General features: G+C 42.7%; 1 protein-coding gene across 2 annotated transcripts in view; it reads right to left on the bottom strand.

The window, feature by feature from the left end:
• Nucleotides 1–7,132: 7,132 nt before the first annotated feature.
• NHSL2 (NHS like 2) overlaps nucleotides 7,133–19,476 on the bottom strand; it is a 154,260-nt gene continuing 141,916 nt past the window's right edge. For both annotated transcript variants that reach the window (XM_063432244.1, XM_063432245.1), the window contains 3 exons: nucleotides 10,080–12,356; nucleotides 8,333–8,462; nucleotides 7,133–7,468 (listed from right to left, as the gene is read on the bottom strand). In XM_063432244.1, the coding sequence (XP_063288314.1) occupies nucleotides 7,153–7,468; nucleotides 8,333–8,462; nucleotides 10,080–12,356 (2,723 nt within the window). In that variant the 3' untranslated portion in view covers nucleotides 7,133–7,152. The remainder of the gene's footprint in view (nucleotides 7,469–8,332; nucleotides 8,463–10,079; nucleotides 12,357–19,476) is intronic.

Here is a 19,476-nt window from a genome sequence, read left to right as displayed (position 1 = left end):
TATAGGCTCTCTCTGCCCGCCCCATGCCTCACTTCCCTAAAATATAGGCTCTCTCTGCCCCCGCCTCACTTACCTGATTTGTAGGCTCTCTCTGCCCCCCCCCGTGCCTCACTTCCCTGATCTAAAGGCTCTCGCTACCCCTCCGCCTCACTTCCCTGATCTATAGGCTCTCTCTGCCCTGCATGCCTCCACCCCCCAATGCCTCACTTCCCTGATCTGTAGGCTCTCTCTGTCCCCCCGTGCCTCACTAACCTGATCTGTAGGCTCTCTCTGCCCCCCACCCATGCCTCACCTCCCTGATCTATAGGCTCTCTCTGCCCCCCCCCCCCCACCTCCCATGCCTCACTTACCTGATCTGTAGGCTGTCTCTGGCTGCATGTGCTGCTCCTCTGTGGATTCAGTCAGTAGAGAGAAGCTGGGATAATATGTAGCTTCCTTTCCCTGTCTCTCTCCACACACAGCACCACCTACTGGCTGGCGCAGTATTGCAGTGTATTTCACACGAAAAATGGCAGAACAAGCTGAAAAATCCAGGGGGAGGCAAGTGCCCCCCCTTTGCCTCCCCTGCGGACGCCCATGGGTTCCTATAGTGTCCCTTTAAAGTAATTATATCAATGGGAGCAAGCAATATGATGTATGCAAAGATTTAAAAAAAAAAAAACAATGCTGCTAAAAGATTTAGTAAAGTGATACATTTTTATTACCTGGATGCAAAATAAAAAGCAATACGGATTGATACATTTGAAATTGTACACAAATTCATTTAATCATCATCAGTTTCAAAGAGACAATCCTTGAGTATGATCCTCATTAACAAAAATGTGACCATTATCATCTGGTAGGGTCAACCTCTTTCCAAATGGGAACCAAATGGACTCTAGCTAACTAAATTCATCATCATAGCTCGAAGCTCCGAAGATTACACTGTAATCAGAGATTGCCATAATTACAAAGTACAACACCCAGGACTATATATATTTATACTGTATATATGTATATATATATATATATATATATATATATATATATATATTTATAAAATACATTACTGTACAAAGATGTGGATGGAAGTTACTATGGTAACATGGCCTATAATCCACAGTTATGTAAACAGGGTTCATTTTTACATTGTTGTGTTGTTAATAATACCTTTATTAGGGCTGCCAAGTAGAATATCTTTCGCTCAACTCTGAATTATCAGAAACTTGCAGCAGGGTCATATTACCAAATACATTTACATTTTAGTTTGATTAGGTTTACGATTCCATTTCTTGATGCTGCAACTCATACAATTAATACATTTTATAACTTAATGCTATGGATAATCTAACTTTCCATGCATGTTTGAATATAAAGTTACTGACATGCTCAGAGATATAAATGCAAATCATGGTTTTATAATAGAATTTGTGACATATTGTGTGTGTGTGTGTACATATATATGTATATACACACACACGCATTGAGATTTATAGGAGAAAGAGATTACAGTTAGAGTCTCAAAATTAAAGGATAAGTGAATTAGTCATGGTGTACTGAATGTTGTGTTGGACTCCTACCATCACTGTGACTAACATTTTGTAAATCAACACTATGGTGTTAGGAATACAAAATGTATTCTTAATGCTATAGTCCTGAAGTGACTGTTTAGGTGACTGTCCCCCCTCCAATCTCAGTAAAAAAAAAATAAAAAAGTGATTTTACTGACCTTTTTCACTCGCCGAAGCTGTGATGCAGTCATGATGATCTCAGCCAATCAAATGCTTTCCCATAGGAAAGTATTGAGAGGCGATTGCACCAATCAGCTCTCCTTTTAGAGATGCATTGAATCAATGCATCTCTGTGGGGAATGTGAGCATAGGTGCAGCACTGGACTAGGAAGCACCTCTAGTGGCCGTCTGAGTGACAGCCTCTGAAAAGGCAGCATTTACATTGACAAGCCTGCACGGACAGGCTGTAGACACCAGAACCACTACATTAATAAAAAGCTGTAGTGGTTCTGGTGACTTTAGTGTCCCTTTAAATAAGTGCTCCTCAACACTTTCCTCCAGGCACACAGTCCAGGATTTAGGGATTACCCAGGTGTGTCTAAGGTGTTTATAAATTGATTTTTTTAGACTGTTAGGTGTGCCTTGTGGAGAGGGTTGAGGAGCACTGCTTTAAATCATATACTACATGATTATACTTTTAACGATGTATTGTGCTAGCTTGAAAATTTTTTCAAACTTTAAAATGTAGGTACCTTTTTCTGAGATTCTTAGCCTTTATGGCATTGTTGTAGAGACTACTAATATTATTGAGTTCTCAAGCAGCTGTGCAAAGAATCTTGTAACTCCAAGCTTGTACTGTGCTAAGGATGGTCAGAGGCAGTGCAAGTCATTGTAAGGGACAGGATGACCGAGCATGCTTCTGCCCTGTCCATTACCAGCAGTTGTGTTCCAAAATGAGATAGTGAGTATTATTTTGACCTAGCTAGTGGCACAGACATTAAAAGTGTGGGCTTCATATAATCTATATGTGTGTGTGTGTGTGTGTGTGTATATTCTCTCCCTGTTATATCAGCAGAACAATGGTTACATATATACAGGGAACTTAGAAATACAGTGATGTAAATCCCACCCACTATTTTGGCAGTGTTCAATTTGCTGTGCTTCCAAAACAACACTTTTGCATAGTTTGAATTAATGTTGTTTTTTTTTCTATAATGTGCAAGGCTTTTGGGAGTTCAGATTGTTGCTCTTCAGCCATGAGTGTTAGCCTAAGGTTACTCCAAGCTTCCCTTGCCTGGTTCCACAGTAATGGGGCAAAACGTTCAGCAATGGTTTGCTCCTTAAGTGGATCCCCACTGGACTCCAGGGCTCCCTGCCGGACTCCAAGGCTTATGTGCTTCTGGCTCCTGCAAAGCTGCGGAAGCCAAATGCAGCAGCCAGCTGGCCATTCTCAGCTAATGACTGACATTCTGTGTAATGGCAGTTGGTGGAGTTACACCTCCAGCAGCAGACGGGTTAAATTCCGTATGTGCACATAGGAGTTACATAGCAAAATGCTGCACATACAGACTCCAGGCACCATGACCACTTCATATCATTGAAGTGGTCATGGTGCTTGGTGTAACCCTTTAATTATGCAGCCATGTTGGGAAAGTGTTTGGGATAACTATTGTTCACAAATCAAATATGTTCACACATGCATTTTAATAGACTACCACCAGTGCTTATAACGCCAAAATCCTTATTCTGCATCCATGGCCTAACGGTAATGATATGCTCTCGATAAGTTTGCCTAGGCCTCTGGATGGCAGAACCTAGACTCTCTTACAGACTATTTCAGATCTGCAGGGGTATTCATGTCTGATCAGGTCTTATTGAAAAGTAATATGGGAGACTGTCTTAGATATAGACAAAGGCGCCAAAGGTAAGTAATCATAACAAACACAGTGTGATAAAGGATGTGGGAAAAGATAAGACGAAAAGTTACGTGAAACTCCAAGCATTCGCATGGCATGATGTAAAGAAGGGATAACAAGTCTGGTAAAGAATTGGGAGATTCATTAGCAAATATTCAAAAAGCAGCGGTGATAAGAGAGTGAGATGATTATTAATTGGACAGTGTTGATAATGCAGAAGTGTGATTTCAAAATTAATTCAGCTGAAGAGGAGATGGTCTGTCTGTGGGTACTAGAGAGAGGCTCATTGTTTGTCAAAGCACTCTCAAATGGTTTACCATAAAACTGGGGGACTGTGCCCAGAGACAATTGGCAGCATAAGCATATTGCTTAGACATCCTCTCTAATTGTTCAATTTGTAGAATACTGCAGTGTGCCTGCAGTTTGTCACTTTATGGACCAAAGTTCACTAATTACATATAATAGCCCAATAAATCTTTTTGGAATGCGTGATCACATATTCCTGGTGCTAAAATTATTTTAATGTCTCCTTGTGCCTCCATTATTTTTAAGGCAACCTAAGTCGTATATATTTAACAGTGGCTACTCATGGAAATTTAACTTGATAACATATATGCTAGACAATTAATATTTGGAGCTAGAGGCCATTTTCTGGAACTAAACAAGACATTAGAGGAACACTATAGGCACCCAGGTCATTTCATATCATGACGTGTTATGGTGTTCCTTTAATGCAGGGGTCCTCAAACTCCGGCCCCCCGGATGTTGCTGAACTACAACTCCCATGATTCTTTGACTTACATAGATAACCAGAGAATCATGGGAGTTGTAGTTCAGCAACATCTGGGGGGCCGGAGTTCGAGGACCTCTGCTTTAATGAGTAACAATTGTAGCTGTGTGTATTTATATCACTGTGGCAGAACGACAGAAAAATATATACCTGGGATAATATGGTTCTGGCCTGATAAAGACGGATTAGAGAAATTGTAAATGAGTTCTGTATTGTAAAATGTTCTGCTCCTTGTAAATGCCAGACCTATGATACCATAAAATGGAAATGTAAAAAGTTTGCAAGTCAATAACAACTGATTTTGAAGCTTGTTTAGCTTTGAAACAAGGACATGTCTGTAGATACTGTAATAAAGATACAATGCTGGTGATAAGAGACAAACTGCATTGTTAGATTAAATGTATAACATCTTGGTTAGACCCGAAGTATTGTATTTTTATTTGCGTTTTAATAACCAAGATCCATCGGTTACTGAATTCAAAGTAAGGGGAAAAAATATTATCGAAATGTATGCACAGAATATTTAAGGGTCTAGAGTTATTAAAAGTCAAACTTATATGCAAGGTATAAAATATAAAAACTCTAATTGGTTATAAACTAAACAGTGATGTGATGAATTGGCAACTAAAATAAAGTTTAAGCCAGTGTTTTCCAAACCAGTCTTCAAAACACACCAGCAGTCCCGGGTTTAGACATTTCACAGTTCTATTTAACGGAGATCATGGCAAGACTCTGAACCAGCGTCTTGTAAAATGGGCTGAGAACCATTGATTTAGGCCAAAATACTCAATTTAGATAAATATATTCCACTCACTTTTTTCTAAACTTGGCTTTAAAGCCCAACACTCTTGATGATATTTATATTATTCTCAAAACATTTGCGCATATTATTTTAAAGAGTTGTTTTAATCATCTGACAAACCTCATTCCATAAATCATTAATACTGATCTACAAAGTCCTTGAGACAAATTGAAGGTGTTTACTGATCCTTTAAAGAACTGTACTGTCTTTGAGTTGCTAGAACTATACAATAAGTACCTACCTCAAGTAATATAACCCAGAACACACTAACATAGTAATGCTTTACCTCCAGCTCCTGATTGTCAATCCACAGTTACCATATAAAACAAATACAGCATTGTAGCAAGCTGTTTGGCAATAGTTTTTTATGCACAATTACTCATAATTGGCAGCAATAGCTGGCATTCAATGCAAGTGCATTAACCTGTAACAGGGTTTTGTAAAAGGCCTTTGTAAAAGAATTGTAAAATAAATACAAATATACAGAACATATAATCAGATTAAATGTAGGCCATTTCTTTTGTATGAACCAATTTGCTCCTAAGGCTCTCTAAGTGTAGGATATACTATATGTCACAATTTCCCGCTGTGTTGAGTTAAATAATATATTGTCAGAAAGAAACAGACAGATTAGTTACGCACGAAATCCATACTGTTAGAGTCCAACCAAATCCAGAATGGATAAATATAAAATATAAAAAACTCAATCCTGATAACCTAAGAAAAGGCAAAAGAAGGATACGAAGTGAGATGTTTGGACAATTTGACTGGATTGCATCTCCACTGTCTCTGTGTCAAGTCAGTGGAGGAAAAATAGGCAATAGCAATTCAGCAAGGCAGAGTCCTCCAATAATCCAAGTGCCCACAGTCTCTCATAAATATTTTGGACAGATTTCAAAAGTCCTCATTATGACCTTTCTGCCAGAAGGATAGGCTTTGGCTTCACGTATCGGTTTGGCGGTGCCAAACGGATTGCCAGTGATTTAGCCCTGTTGGGAAGTCTTCAGAGGTTCACTGTGGCTGATCCCTCCTATACGCCAGTGCTTAAAGACTATCGTCGTATGGCATGAGCATGCAATATATGCTCATGGCTTAAAAAGATTTTTGATGGGCAATGAAAAAAGGAATTTCTATTGTTTACTATGACATCTCCTGTCCTAGTTGTAGGCTTAAGATGCCGGCAAACACTCCATTGTTTGGCAAATCACTTAAAAACAGTTTGATAAAAACCGGATGTGTGTAGTGACCCTTTCAGTGCTCAACCCAATGGCCATGCAGGATTCATTGGAAAATGTTTAATGAACCCATGATAAAAGGTGCAGAATGTCAGTTAAGTAACTGGGTGGTTGTTTTTTTAAATTAAAATACTGTATGTGTATGTGTGTGTGTATGCATCCATGCATTTGTTAAACTTTTTTCTAAACTCCTAATTGTATCTTGGATTTTGTGCATCACTAAGATACACAAATAAGGTAGATACCTAATTAACTAGCTAATTAGCTAGTTATATAGACACACAGACAGTCACACAAACAGACAAGCAGATCAATCCATGTATTTAAAAGTTTACCTTAAGTTTAGACCGTGTAAATTATTGACATAATTTGTTTAAGTTGATTGCGGCAAATGTTCCAATCTCAACAATAAATGACATGTATAATGAAACACAAAATAGTAAATAAAAAATAAAATAAGCAAAGCGCCATATTATTGTGAAATATATTCTGGTTTACATGCAGAGATTCCTGTACATTCCAGTAGAGAGACTCCAATAGATATTCCATTATTAATACATAAACTTTGTATATATATATATATATATATATGAGTCCACATTTGGCACAATATGACTTCAAAGATAATCCTTTGCTTTCGGGATAATGTCAACTAATGCAGGTAGTGTGTGTATATCCCAAGAGGCAATCCATCACTGTGCATTTAAAAGTAAACACACTCATCAGATATATCTTTAAGGAAACCGATGGTGAAGTGTTAAGTTTTCTAAACACAGAAAGCCACCAGATAAAATCCTTGATTAGAAAAATGATTCCAGGCTCCAGATTGGACAAACTGGGATGATGGTAAACATCTGTTCTCCCTTGTCAGCAAATCTCCATTCCGCACTGGTATTTCACAGATTCACATTTGTCTACTTCACGGTAAAGTTTTCATATTTCCACTCTTCTCAATCTCCGGAGCAAACTCATTCATAACTCTTCGTGCCAATGGATTGGTAGTCTTCAAAAGTTCTGCAGCTGAGGGACGGGATCCCAGGCTACTCTTGCTGCCCTTTCTTTGGAGAAGGGCTTTAAAGTCCTCATTTTTACTGGAGGTCCGCGTTATATTCAGGGTTCCAGTTGAAAAATCACTAAGTGTGGAACTCGAGGAACTTTTAACAGGTGACACTGAACTTTGCCTACTCCCAAAAGCATCTCCAGAATCTTTCCATCCTAGCAACTTCCTTTTAGACCTATGGAAAAGAAAAAATATTCCATAGTTACATAGTAATGTAGGATGACAAAATACTCAAATTAATATAATTCAACCTTTCATGCATCATTTAATGCTTTCGATCAAAAAAGACAGCTAATGAATTTACTAACTTAACAGTATTACACTATTAGAGTTGCTGGCCTTTTTTTTTCACCATATACCCACTGAGAATTATACCCATATGTACACCCCGGGTGGTGGGGCTCATCAAATCTGAGCTTAGTTAGCTCATCATCATGTTAGTTGAATACCTTAGGCTGCTGTTACAATTGTGAGAGCCATACAATACGTTTTCATATATGTAGTGATATTGGAGACCACGTGTATACCCTAGGCAGGGGACCTATTACACCACTGCGCTTAATTCAGAGAAGAGTTTTAGCTCTTTCACATGTAAGTGTAAGACCTCTTGCTTTTTTTTTATATTTTGTACCACTCTATAAAGTGGAATTATAATATTATATTTTATTTCTTTTCTGAACACACTGCTGCATCAAGACCTACAAACAACATTGCTAGGTTTCTTTTTGGGGCAATACATTATTTGAGCTGTTTTTAAGGTGTCAAACATAAAGGTTTGCTGACTGTTTTAATATTCTGTGATTAACACTGTATTAATCACTCATTTATAATAAATTCTAGTGTATTTACACAATAGCAAACTAAGGAACCTACACCCACACTGCAAGGTGCACAAGAATAAGACTAGCACAACTTTCCTGAATAAACATTAGTCTTCAAATTCTGATATTTTGGCCTATCTCACTGAAATTCTCAAAGTAAAATGTGATGATCAACACAGATCTATAAAGCACAGCTTAAATAAGCTCTCTGGTCTTACCTGTGTATGACGGTAAATAGGTCTTCAGTTGTACGGGAACTCACAAACACTTCATCATCATATTCAGTAATGGATTCAGCTGTTTTCCTTGATACACTTCTATGATCACCCGACATATCTGTAAATGGTCCTATAGCATGTAGATATGAAAAAAATGAAATTACCAATCAGGTACTGACCACATCTCATTCATAACTAAAACTCCCAGTGGAAGCTTGACCTTCAATGCAATATGGGCAGCGACCAACCATTTCTGGTTGCAATAACATAAAAATACAATATATTGGTTTGGTAAAGACTACTACTAGTTTTTCCTATTGGGGATTTAACTTAACATTATTCTACAGATAAGTGTGTTGGAAAAAACAAACCTATGTTGTATCTTATTAATATATTTTTAGTATTGCCCCTTACTCACCCCTTATTGATGGCAGCATGAGAAGCCGATGAGAAACATTAAGCTTGTAAGTATTTTTTTTTAACAAAAGAACGCTCCCATTTCTTTCTATACACTCCTATACATCCCCTATAGCATGTTTAGCAGTTCTTCACATATGTCAAATATCAATAAATCCATTAACTCACACGCTAAAATAAATAATTGCATACTGGTCTGAATTTTCAGAACAGCTGTTGGCTAATAAGAGCAGGAGGGGGAGTCAGTCTTGAATCTGGTCTTGGCTTTCCCTTTATAGAAGGACAGGCCATGAGCACTAGTTATTCACTGTACTCATTACACACAGCCAAAATGACTGATTGTGAGAACCTGATGAAGGTTCAGCCTGCCTTTCCTATGTTTGGGCAGGGTCCCTCCTACCCTCCTTCTGATTGGCTCCAGCCAATGTTGCACTACAGAAAAGGCTTTATGGTCTTTTTATACTTATATTACATGTATTGCCCTCTAGATGGCATTAAAGGATACTTTTTGAGGGTCCAGGTTACTATACTGCACTTTTGAGAAGACTATGTATGTACTAACCCAGAATTGCATTGAATTGAAAAACAAACAGAAAAATGTAGGCAAAATGGGCTGGTTTGGAAAAATTCTCCAACTGTGTTAAAATCACACATTTTGCATTTCAGTTGTCAGTTCACTACAAAGCGTTATACACCTTGAATAATTCCCTATGTTGCCTATGTCAATTAATATAAAGAGCAGTATCATAGGTGTTGAAAAGGACTAATTTCTCATTGGGTTGTAGTTTCTGTATACAGGCTTCGGTAGTTAACGAGTTAGTGCCCGGGTCAAATTCAAGGGGTAGGGTCTAGCATTATCCTAAAACTTTGCTAACTGTCACGGAGTATTCATACTGTTTTCAATGGCAGAGCTCCAAAAAGTCAGAAGCAAATCACACATTTCTATTGAGAGCTGCATAGGACAAGGCAGACCTGCAGGTGATTAGTTTCATTAATAAAAAGTCACTGGGAGACATTGTGTGGGTACTGTTAACTTATGTGGGTACTTTTACTTGTGTTTCTCTCAGCCAGACCTGTTGTAGATGGGTTTATAGAATAAGCAGGTTTACCACTTCTTGAAAAAGGGAGACAAAGGGGTCATATTAAGGATTAAGTGTATTTTGCATTTTTGTGTAAACCATATATCAAGCAGATAAATAATAATTTGCTTGATGAACACTGATATTTTGTTTCACTTGTAATTCTGATAGAACCTTTACATTTATGTTTCCTCCTAAAGTAGACAGTCAAACAAACAAACAAACATATAAACACAGCTAATGTCATTCACCTGACAATCGATCAACAGATACAAGGTCCGGTTGGGCAGCTGAAATTGCACCTTCAGGGTCATATTTCTGAAATTCAATAATATCAGGATACGACCTGGCTCTAGAATCCACAGCAATAACTGGGCTTGACGACATCATTTGTTCAGAATTGGAACACTCAGTCTGACCTGCTGGAGGTGGACTAGCAACTGGAAAGTGTAACACACTGGGTTTTTTTGGAATAGGTGGTGGAACCTTCACTCTCCTTTTATCTGAATAACTTAGACTTTGGATTGTGATTCTCTCTGGCATTTGTCTCCCTCTTGTCAGCTCTTCTTCATCAGCACTACTATGGGAGAAGCTAATTGTCCCTGGTGGACCTCCAAGAAAGCAACTTTCAGAAGGAGGTGAGGGTTCAATGGAAGGTGGCGTGTCCATACGAGTATCTATATCATAGCTTTTCCTGTGCCTAATTGTCCCAATGACCATGTAGGCATCCTGAGGAGATGACTGGTCTCTAACAAATGTTCCAGGAGAATGTGGAGACATCACAGGAGATTCTGGTGTGACAGCAGGGGATCTATAAGCCAGATTGGTGGGTCTTCTGGACATAGGAGGTTTCTCTGCTACTGGAGGCTTTACTTTTTTATCTGGCAAAGGAAAAGCTTCATCTGCAAGTTCATCAATGGGTTCTATACCATCCAAGTTGTCTTCAGGCTCTGATTTGCTTACTGAGCGAAGCCGTATAGATCTTAGATCTGATTGTGTCACCATTGGCATTATAGGCTGAACTGGACTACTCTTTTGATTATGTTTAGTACCAAAAGTTGACTCTGAATGGCTCCTGTTGTTTTTTACTTTACTTTTTGAAGATCTCCTAACTGCAGTCAAGTCTAGATGGGTAGGTGGAGTCAATGGCAAATCGAAAGGCTGCCTTATCTTAGGACTTCTGTCAATGGGTGAAACAGCTGGCAGTGATGATTTTCTCTCAGGAACAACAGGTCTTACCTTGTTGCTTTGGTAAGGAGAGTGTCCAAGAATCATTGATGACGGGACTGCAGTTGGAGTTTCTGACTGACTAGAGTAACCACTTGAAGGAGACATCAAAGCAAGAGGTTTCCTAGGTGATGAAATCTTTGACTCTGGTTCTGTTGAAACCTGAGAAGGAGTTGTGGCTCTGGAGTTGGAAGGAGATGTTAAAGACTCTGAACTTCCCTGTGTTTTTGTATGCTCAATCACAGTGGTTCCTGTTGCAGTACTAGAACCAGACAATGACCTGTACAAATCATTGGATTTGCCATCACTTTGATTCCAGCTGTGGGTAAAGTGCATGCTTTTTGCTGTTGGCATTGTGGCATTACCATGAAGGGATGTTTGAATGTAACTATGCCCCTGGCTATCAAATGCAATACAGAGACTCTTAGGCCTCTGGTCTTTAGGCATAGTAGCTGCCGGCTGTAATTTCTGGACACTATTATCCTTGATCAAGGAAACACTGCGTGCAGGAGGAGATGGCTTTTTCTTTGGCTTCCTCAAGGAGATGCTTCGAGACCTCCTTCTTTCCTGGTTCTCTTCAGTAGCAACAGATACATTCTCTGTGCTTGTGCTCTCCTCTGAGCTTCCACTAGGGTAATTCAGGGCATAATCACCACTGCCTCTCCTGTTCTCAGAGTAAGCTATATCTACTGAGGAAAGGGAACCTGAGTCTGTTGGCATAGACAGTGATCTCTCCCGAAATGTGCATTCTCCAGACCTTGTCGGCATCGTAGAAGAGATATTTATACCTGATTGTCCGGAATGGAAAATATTTTTAGATTCTGCTTCCTTTGTATGATCAAATGATGTAGTTGGAAGGGTGGCACTTGAACACATACCACTTCCATTGCTCCTTGTCACATTCTCTTTTCTCACCTTATAGGATCCCCCCCCTTTACAAACTCCAGGAGAGGACATTGTCAAAGTGGAACATTTTGTGGTGTCACTTCCAGTTCTTTGCTGACTTTTCACTGGGCTAGATGGAGTCATATAGTTGAATGTGCTTTCCTGTGACAAGGCAACAGCGTCTTTTGTTCCATTACAGGAGGGGCTGGCATACATTCCACCTGTACTTTCTGTGCTGGTAGGGTTTTGCAAAATATGTCCAAGATCACTGAATGTTTTTCTCAAAGGCAGCTGTTGAGGATGTGGAGTAGCTGCTCTACCCCCAGGGTGTCTCCCGTGAGATGTCTCAGGTTTAGGAGGGGGTGATTTTTCTCTAGATAGAGAGTGTTCACTGCATGTCACACCATTCACATTGCCTAAAACAGAGAATAACATATAAGTATATATTTACACTAAAACTTTGATACTCATCAAAAAAAGAGAGTGAGTACATAGTCTATCTATCTATCTATCTATCTATTAATCATTATTATTATTATTGCCATTATTGCCATGAGAGAACAGAGTTACAGAGACCTAGTGATTGATTGAAGAGTTTCAAGAAGAAGAGCATGATCAATGGTCTCAAAGGCAGCAGAGAGGTCAAGAAGAATTAGAATGGAGTAGTGGCCTTTGGATTTAGCTGCAATTAGGTTGTTAGTAACTTTGATAAGAGCAGTCTCATTAGAGTGGAGGAGGCAGAAGCCAGATTGAAGAGGATCAAGGAGAGATTTGGAATTGAGGAAATGAGACATACGGGTAAAGACGAGGAAAAAGGGAGCAGGGATATGGGACAATAGTTAGAGGGGGAGGACGGGTCGAGAGATGTTTTTTTCAGGATAGGTACTACAGTGGCATGTTTAAGGTCAGCAGAGACAATGCCAGAAGAGAGAGAGAGCAGTTGAAGATGTGTGTTAAAGGACCACTATAGTGCCAGGAAAACAAACTGTAGTATTAATAGGTCCCCCCCACCCTCATGGCCCCCCTCCCGCCAGGCTGAAGGGGGAGGAAGGGGTTAAATCACTTACCTTTCTCCAGCGCCAGGCTCCCTCAGCGCTGGGGACTCTCCTCCTCCTTCGGTCGTCATCAGCTGAATGCGCATGCGCGGCAAGAGCCGCGTGAGCATTCAGTCAGTCCATAGGAAAGCATTCTCAATGCTTTCCTATGGACGCTGGCGTCTTCTCACTGTGAAAATCACAGTGAGAAGCGCGGGAGCGCCTCTAGCGGCTGTCAATGAGACAGCCACTGGAGGCTGGATTAACCCATATGTAAACATATCAGTTTCTTTGAAACTGCTATGTTTACAGCAGGCAGGGTTAACCCTAGATGGACCTGGCACCCAGACCACTTCATTAAGCTTAAGTGGTCTGGGTGCCTATAGTGGTCCTTTAACCCCTTAAGGACACATGACATGTGTGACATGATTCACTTTTATTCCAGAAGTTTGGTCCTTAAGGGGTTAAGGGACCAAACTTCTGGAATAAAAGAGAATCATGACATGTCACACATGTCATGTGTCCTTAAGGGGCTAAGGAAGGCCCAAGACAAGGGGAGAGAGATCTGATAAGGTGAGATAGGACAGTATCAAGCAGGCAAGTGGTGAGCGAGGGGAAAGGAGAAGTGCAGCCACCTCTTGTTCAGTAGCCAGGGGGAAAGTCTGAAGGGTAGGAAACGCATGAGCTACGTGTGGTTGCGAAAAAGAAAGGTAGGGTGGGGAGAATTCTTTCCTTAGCTGTTCAATCTTGTCGGTAAAGTAGCATGCAAAGCTATCGGTTGTAAGGTTAGTTTGAGGGGTGGCCACAGCAAGGCGAAGAAGAGAGTTAAAGGTGTCAAAGAGATGCCTGGGATTGTGGGAGCATGAACTAATGAAAGAGGAAAAGTATGACTGTTTGGAGAGGGCAAGGGCTGCACTGTATGAACATAATATGAATCTATAATGGAAAAAGTCTGACTGGGTGCGAGACTTCCTCCAGGAGCGTTCAGCACAATAGAGGCATCTTTGCAGGTAGCGTGTTGATTTAGTATACCAGAGTTGGGGCGTGTCCTCCTCAAGGTGCATGTTTAGAGCAGGGCTGCAGTGTTCAAGACACTGTTCAATCTTGTCGGTAAAGTAGCATGCAAAGCTATCGGTTGTAAAGTTAGTTTGAGGGGTGGCCACAGCAAGGCGAAGAAGAGAGTTAAAGGTGTCAAAGAGACGCCTGGGATTGTGGGAGCATGAACTAATGAAAGAGGAAAAGTATGACTGTTTGGAGAGGGCAAGGGCTGCACTGTATGAACATAATATGAATCTATAATGGAAAAAGTCTGACTGGGTGAGAGACTTCCTCCAGGAGCGTTCAGCACAATAGGGGCATCTTTGCAGGTATCGTGTTGATTTAGTATACCAGAGTTGGGGCGTGTCCTCCTCAAGGTGCATGTTTGGAGCAGGGCTGCAGTGTTCAAGACAGGGGAGAGGCTAGTGTTATATGTGGAGATGGCCAGTGAGGGACAGGAGAGGGAAGGCATGGATAGGAGTTGTGAATCAATATCAGCTAACAGCTGCTGGAAGTCACTAGAATTAAGGCTCCTCTTGAGTTGAGGGGGTGAGGCTGAGGTTGTTGGGTGAGGGGGTACTCGAGAGCAAATGACAACAGGTGGTGGTCAGAGAGAGGAAATGGAGTGTTGGAGATATTAGACACTGTACATGCATAAGAGAAAATGAGGTTGAGGATATTGCCAACTACATAGGTGGGAGAATTAGCCCACTGCAATAGCCCAAGGGAGGATGTAATTGAAAGAAGTTTAGAGGTTGCTGAGGTCAAAGGTGGGTTAATGGGAATATTGAAGTCCCAGAGAATTAGGGATGGAATATTAGAAGAGATGAAGTAGGGTAGCCATGCTGCAAAGTGGTCAAGGAAGAGGAGAGGGGAACGGGGGTGTGTGATAAATAACAGCAATGTTAGCAGAGTGGGGTTTTAAATAGGCGAATTGAATGGATTTCAAATGATGAGAAAGAGGGGGAAAGGGGTGTGGGTAGAGGTTTGAAGGAGCAGTGAGGCGAGAGTAGAAACCCTATGTCACGACTAGTGATGTGGTCCAGCACGCAGAAACTATGTAAACATATACATAGGTAAGAAAAGGAAAATAACAGGATAGAGCGTAAACCGGACCTTAGAATGGCCGGACTAATACGCTAGAGACAGAGAATGGTCAAAGGGAAAGCCGAGGTCAAGGAAGCCAGAAAATACTCAATACCGATAAAACAAGCCAAGTCAGGGAAACCAGAGATCAGAATAACCAGGGAAAACGCCAAGGATCAGGATACCAGGAAATCAGAATCACGGAAATAGCACTCTCAGGAAATCAGGAAACTGAAACCACGACATGGCAAAGTAATGGGAAAAGCTAGGGGTTTAAATACCCCTCTCTAGGCTATGATTGGTCAGAGGGCGACCTCTGACCCCAAAACGTGCGTGTGCGTTGACGTCGTGACGTCACGCACACGTTGGTATAATTTTCGGGGGCGGAGCTACTCTTAGGCGCGACCACGTGGTCGGCGCCATGTTTGATTCGGGCGTGATGCCCGGAAGAACGGAAGGAGCGGTTCCCGGCTCGCCGACGAGCAGGTAACTTTGTGTTGTCGGCGTGGCCGTGCCGGTCGGGCACGGCCGTGAGGCTCGGCGGGCCGGTGACCGCAACAGTACCCCCCACTCGAAGACCGCGCACCGGGCGGGAAGGACCCGGCTTAAGAGGAAAGCGGTTGTGAAATGACCGGATAAGACGGGGCGCATGGACCCGGTCAGCAGGAACCCAACAACGTTCCTCGGGACCATAACCCTTCCAGTCAACGAGATAGGACAAGACACCTCTGGATAATTTGGAGTCCATGATAGAACGGACTTCGTATTCTTCTTGATCACCCACTACCAAGGGCGGAGGAGGAGTGGATAACCTGGTGTAGCGATTGCAAGTAAGGGGCTTGAGCAGAGACACATGGAAAGTATTTGCAATTTTATCACATGACAGGAGGCTTCGTATTTTGCATAACTTTCTTTACTTTATGCCTCCAGCAGCACAAGTCAATCAGAAAACTTTAAACCAATCAGTAACAGGCATCACATCCATATATAAAGCCCTGACAGTCACATGATTTCCTCTTTCTTTGCTGCTTCCAGCCAAGGCACAGGTCAGAGTATTAAGCTCTCAACTGTTTTTCTATATATAATGCATATTGATCTTGTGGTCCCTTTAACCGATTTTGGTATTGTACCTTTTCTTTTCTTCCCCCTGTCTGGGGCCTCCCTTTTCATCTGCCTCCTCTATTTCCCCTGCTAAATCCATCCTTCTCCCTGGACTGTTAGGTGGTTTTTTTCCCACTGTGTTTCCCCTGCTGGGATCTGTTACTGTCTGCTGGCTTGCCTGTTTGTCCCTCGCGATTCGCGGCATTTTACCGCGATCGCGCGGGACCACCAGGCTCCTCTAAGGGTCCCAGGGTACCGAGGGGTGGGTAGGGGGGCGCGAGGGGGTGCAGACCGAGTCCGTCGGACCGCAATTGCGGGCCGCGGTCGCGGACTGCGCAGCAAATTTGCGCGCGAACGGCGGCCATCTTGGATCTCGCGATACCGCGAGATCCTCGGCGGCCATCTTAGTTTCGCCAGTTCGTGATTCCCATGAACTGGCACAGATTTTCTGCTTCTATTCACGTTTTTATGTGCCATTAAAGTATTACAGTATGTGTGCCATCACAGGTACACCACTTGATTGAAAGAGCAAAAAATTATGATTGCTTTACACTGAAGCTGACAAAATATTCTGTCATGTACACTGAGAAGTTTTGTTGTTTATCCTATTATTTGAATTAATTCTTCATGCTCACATAATATAATGTGTAACTAAACACACTCCTCACTGCAGTTAATCCCTGCAACTCAGTGTTAAAGGGCCACTGCAGATAACTTACCAGTAGGTTGGTATTACACCACACCAGGAACAACTCCCATCAGGCTAAGCACTCTTCTCACTGCAGTTAACCCCTGCAATTCTGTGCTAAAGGGCCACTACAGATAACTTACCAGTAGGATGGTATTACACCAAACCAGGAACAACTCCCATCAGGCTAAGCACTCTTCTCACTGCAGTTAACCCCTGCAACTCTGTGCTAAAGGGCCACTACAGATAACTTACCGTGAGGATGGTATTGCACCAAACCAGGAACAACTCTCATCAGGCTAAGCACACTCCTCACTGCAGTTAACTCCTACAGCTCTGTGCTAAAGGACCACTGCAGGTAACTCACCGTTGGGATTGTATTACACCAAACCAGGAACAATTCCCATCAGGCTCAGGCTGCACTGCCCAATTAGATGAACACTCAGAAGGCAATGATGATTGTTACAAAGCACTGAAGAACTACCCAGAAATCACTACATACAAACAATCAACAACAACAATTTGTTGTACAAGGGTGACCTCCACGCCCAACCAAGGGCTTATAACGAAGTACGCACAATCCACAATGGCAAAATTTCCACAAAATTCCATACACAAGGGTGACTCCTTGCAAAAGCGTACTGAGGTCTTCGATACCTCACATTACCGGGCTTACGTCCCGACCATTACCGGGCTCCGTCCCGACCATTACCGGGCTTACGTCCCGACCATTACCAGGCTCCGTCCCGACCATTACCGGGCTCCGTCCCGACCATTACCGGGCTCCGTCCCGACCATTACCGGGCTTCGTCCCGACCATTACCGGGCTCCGTCCCAACATTAAAGACCGTTCACCCCGGTCGATAAGAGGGTGACCCCTCTTCAGACCACTAGTCAAACTCCTAGTGGTACTGATTATTTGGTACCTGGGTACCCCCCAGTTGTACGTGGAAGCCACTGTGTAGACACATACGCACTGACGTATACTCTGTCTCCCCACAGACGGGAAAAAATCATACTACCATTATGTCAGACACTCCACAAGACCCTCATGAGAGGATGAGGAACCATTATCTCCATCGTCCTCAGAAATCATAGACGAACGGAGGGGAGAGGACTCTCCCTCGGAGGAGGAGGTCTGGCAAGACATACCTCAGGAAGTCAGAGAACCCAACCAAGACCCGGAAGGGCTAAGGACATATAGATATTGGGGTCTAATCCCCACGCCCTAGGACGGGCTGATAACCATGGAGTACGATCTGTTACTGTATGCCAGATCGGAACACAATGGATACATGTATGTCGACAGCACCAAGAAAGGAGAGCTCACGGTGCTGCCAAAGCTCCAGTACTATACCCAATAAGGGTGACCCCTTGGATAATTTGGAGACTACCGTACCTCCCCATACGGGCTTACGTCCAGACATTCCTGACCGTTCAGCCCGGTCTTATTGAGGGCAACCCCCTCCTCAGACCACTCCAGGAAATCTCTAAGTGGTACTGATAGAAACAGTTCCCGGAGAACCCCAGCGGTATGTGGAGACCCACTAGTGGCAATAAGTGTATTACCGTACCTGACACCTGTCTCGGTACCCCACAGACCGGAAGAGGGTCCCAACATGACCCCAGGATAGTCTTACCCGGTGCTAGTGGCGTAGGTACGAAGGGGTGACCACCGCGCCCTTGTCCAGGGCTTCTACCTTCAGAATATGCTCTGGCATTGCATGCACAGACCAGGGCACACTACATGCATGTGTTCCGACACCTCTACGCCCCAATTGAAGGACCCGTACGCCCTTCCCTTAACCGAGAAGGAGAACTCACTATACCGCCAAACTCCACAACTCTAGGACATATAAGGATGAACCATTAGATTATACATAGGGAGACTTTCACGTCTCCCATACCAGGGTACGTCCCGGGTCCTACGGAGGGTGTCCTCATTCTCAGACCACTACCCAGATCCTGCGAAAGTGGTACCGATTAATCGAAATGCTGGGTGACCCCGGTTATACACAGAGACACACTGAGGGGCAATACGCGTACTGTTGTACAATCCTGACTCCACAGACCGAAAGGGTGTGAACCAACAGGTCAGATTTCCCTCAATTCACCGACCAAATTTCCAGGTGAAGATTAAGCCGCCAGGGCAGCTCCGGGGGAAGAAGCCCTCTCCAAGAGGCTGGCTAACAAGTCGGACACCTTACCACCTAAACACCATGGGAAGGGGCCAACGCGACTTCCCCAAAGGGGAAAGAGAACACCCCGACTTAGCGGAACCGTCTCTAAGAACGTTCTGCACATTGAACATCTCAGACCCCTTCATCAGGGTACGAGGACTCCATTCTTCCCCTTCTCTGGAGATCATAAGAGAACGGAGAGTCTCCATCGGAAGAGGAAAAGTCAGAACCCGCCTGGCAAGAAAAGTTTCTTTTGGCACACTGGAAAACCTCGGTTGACTCGCGTACCACCAGACACCCAGGATCATCCGAAAAGGGGTTTTGCCGAAGCACCGGGCACACCTTGCAAACCTCCGGCTTTGGGGAAAAGAAGTACGAAACAAGCTCAGGATGGAATACCCATGTCATC

The sequence above is a fragment of the Pelobates fuscus genome, chromosome 9, assembly GCF_036172605.1.
Source record: "Pelobates fuscus isolate aPelFus1 chromosome 9, aPelFus1.pri, whole genome shotgun sequence".
Classification (NCBI taxonomy): Eukaryota; Metazoa; Chordata; class Amphibia; order Anura; family Pelobatidae; genus Pelobates; species Pelobates fuscus.
Note: the sequence above shows the minus strand (reverse complement) of the source record. Positions and strands in the feature narration are given on the sequence as shown.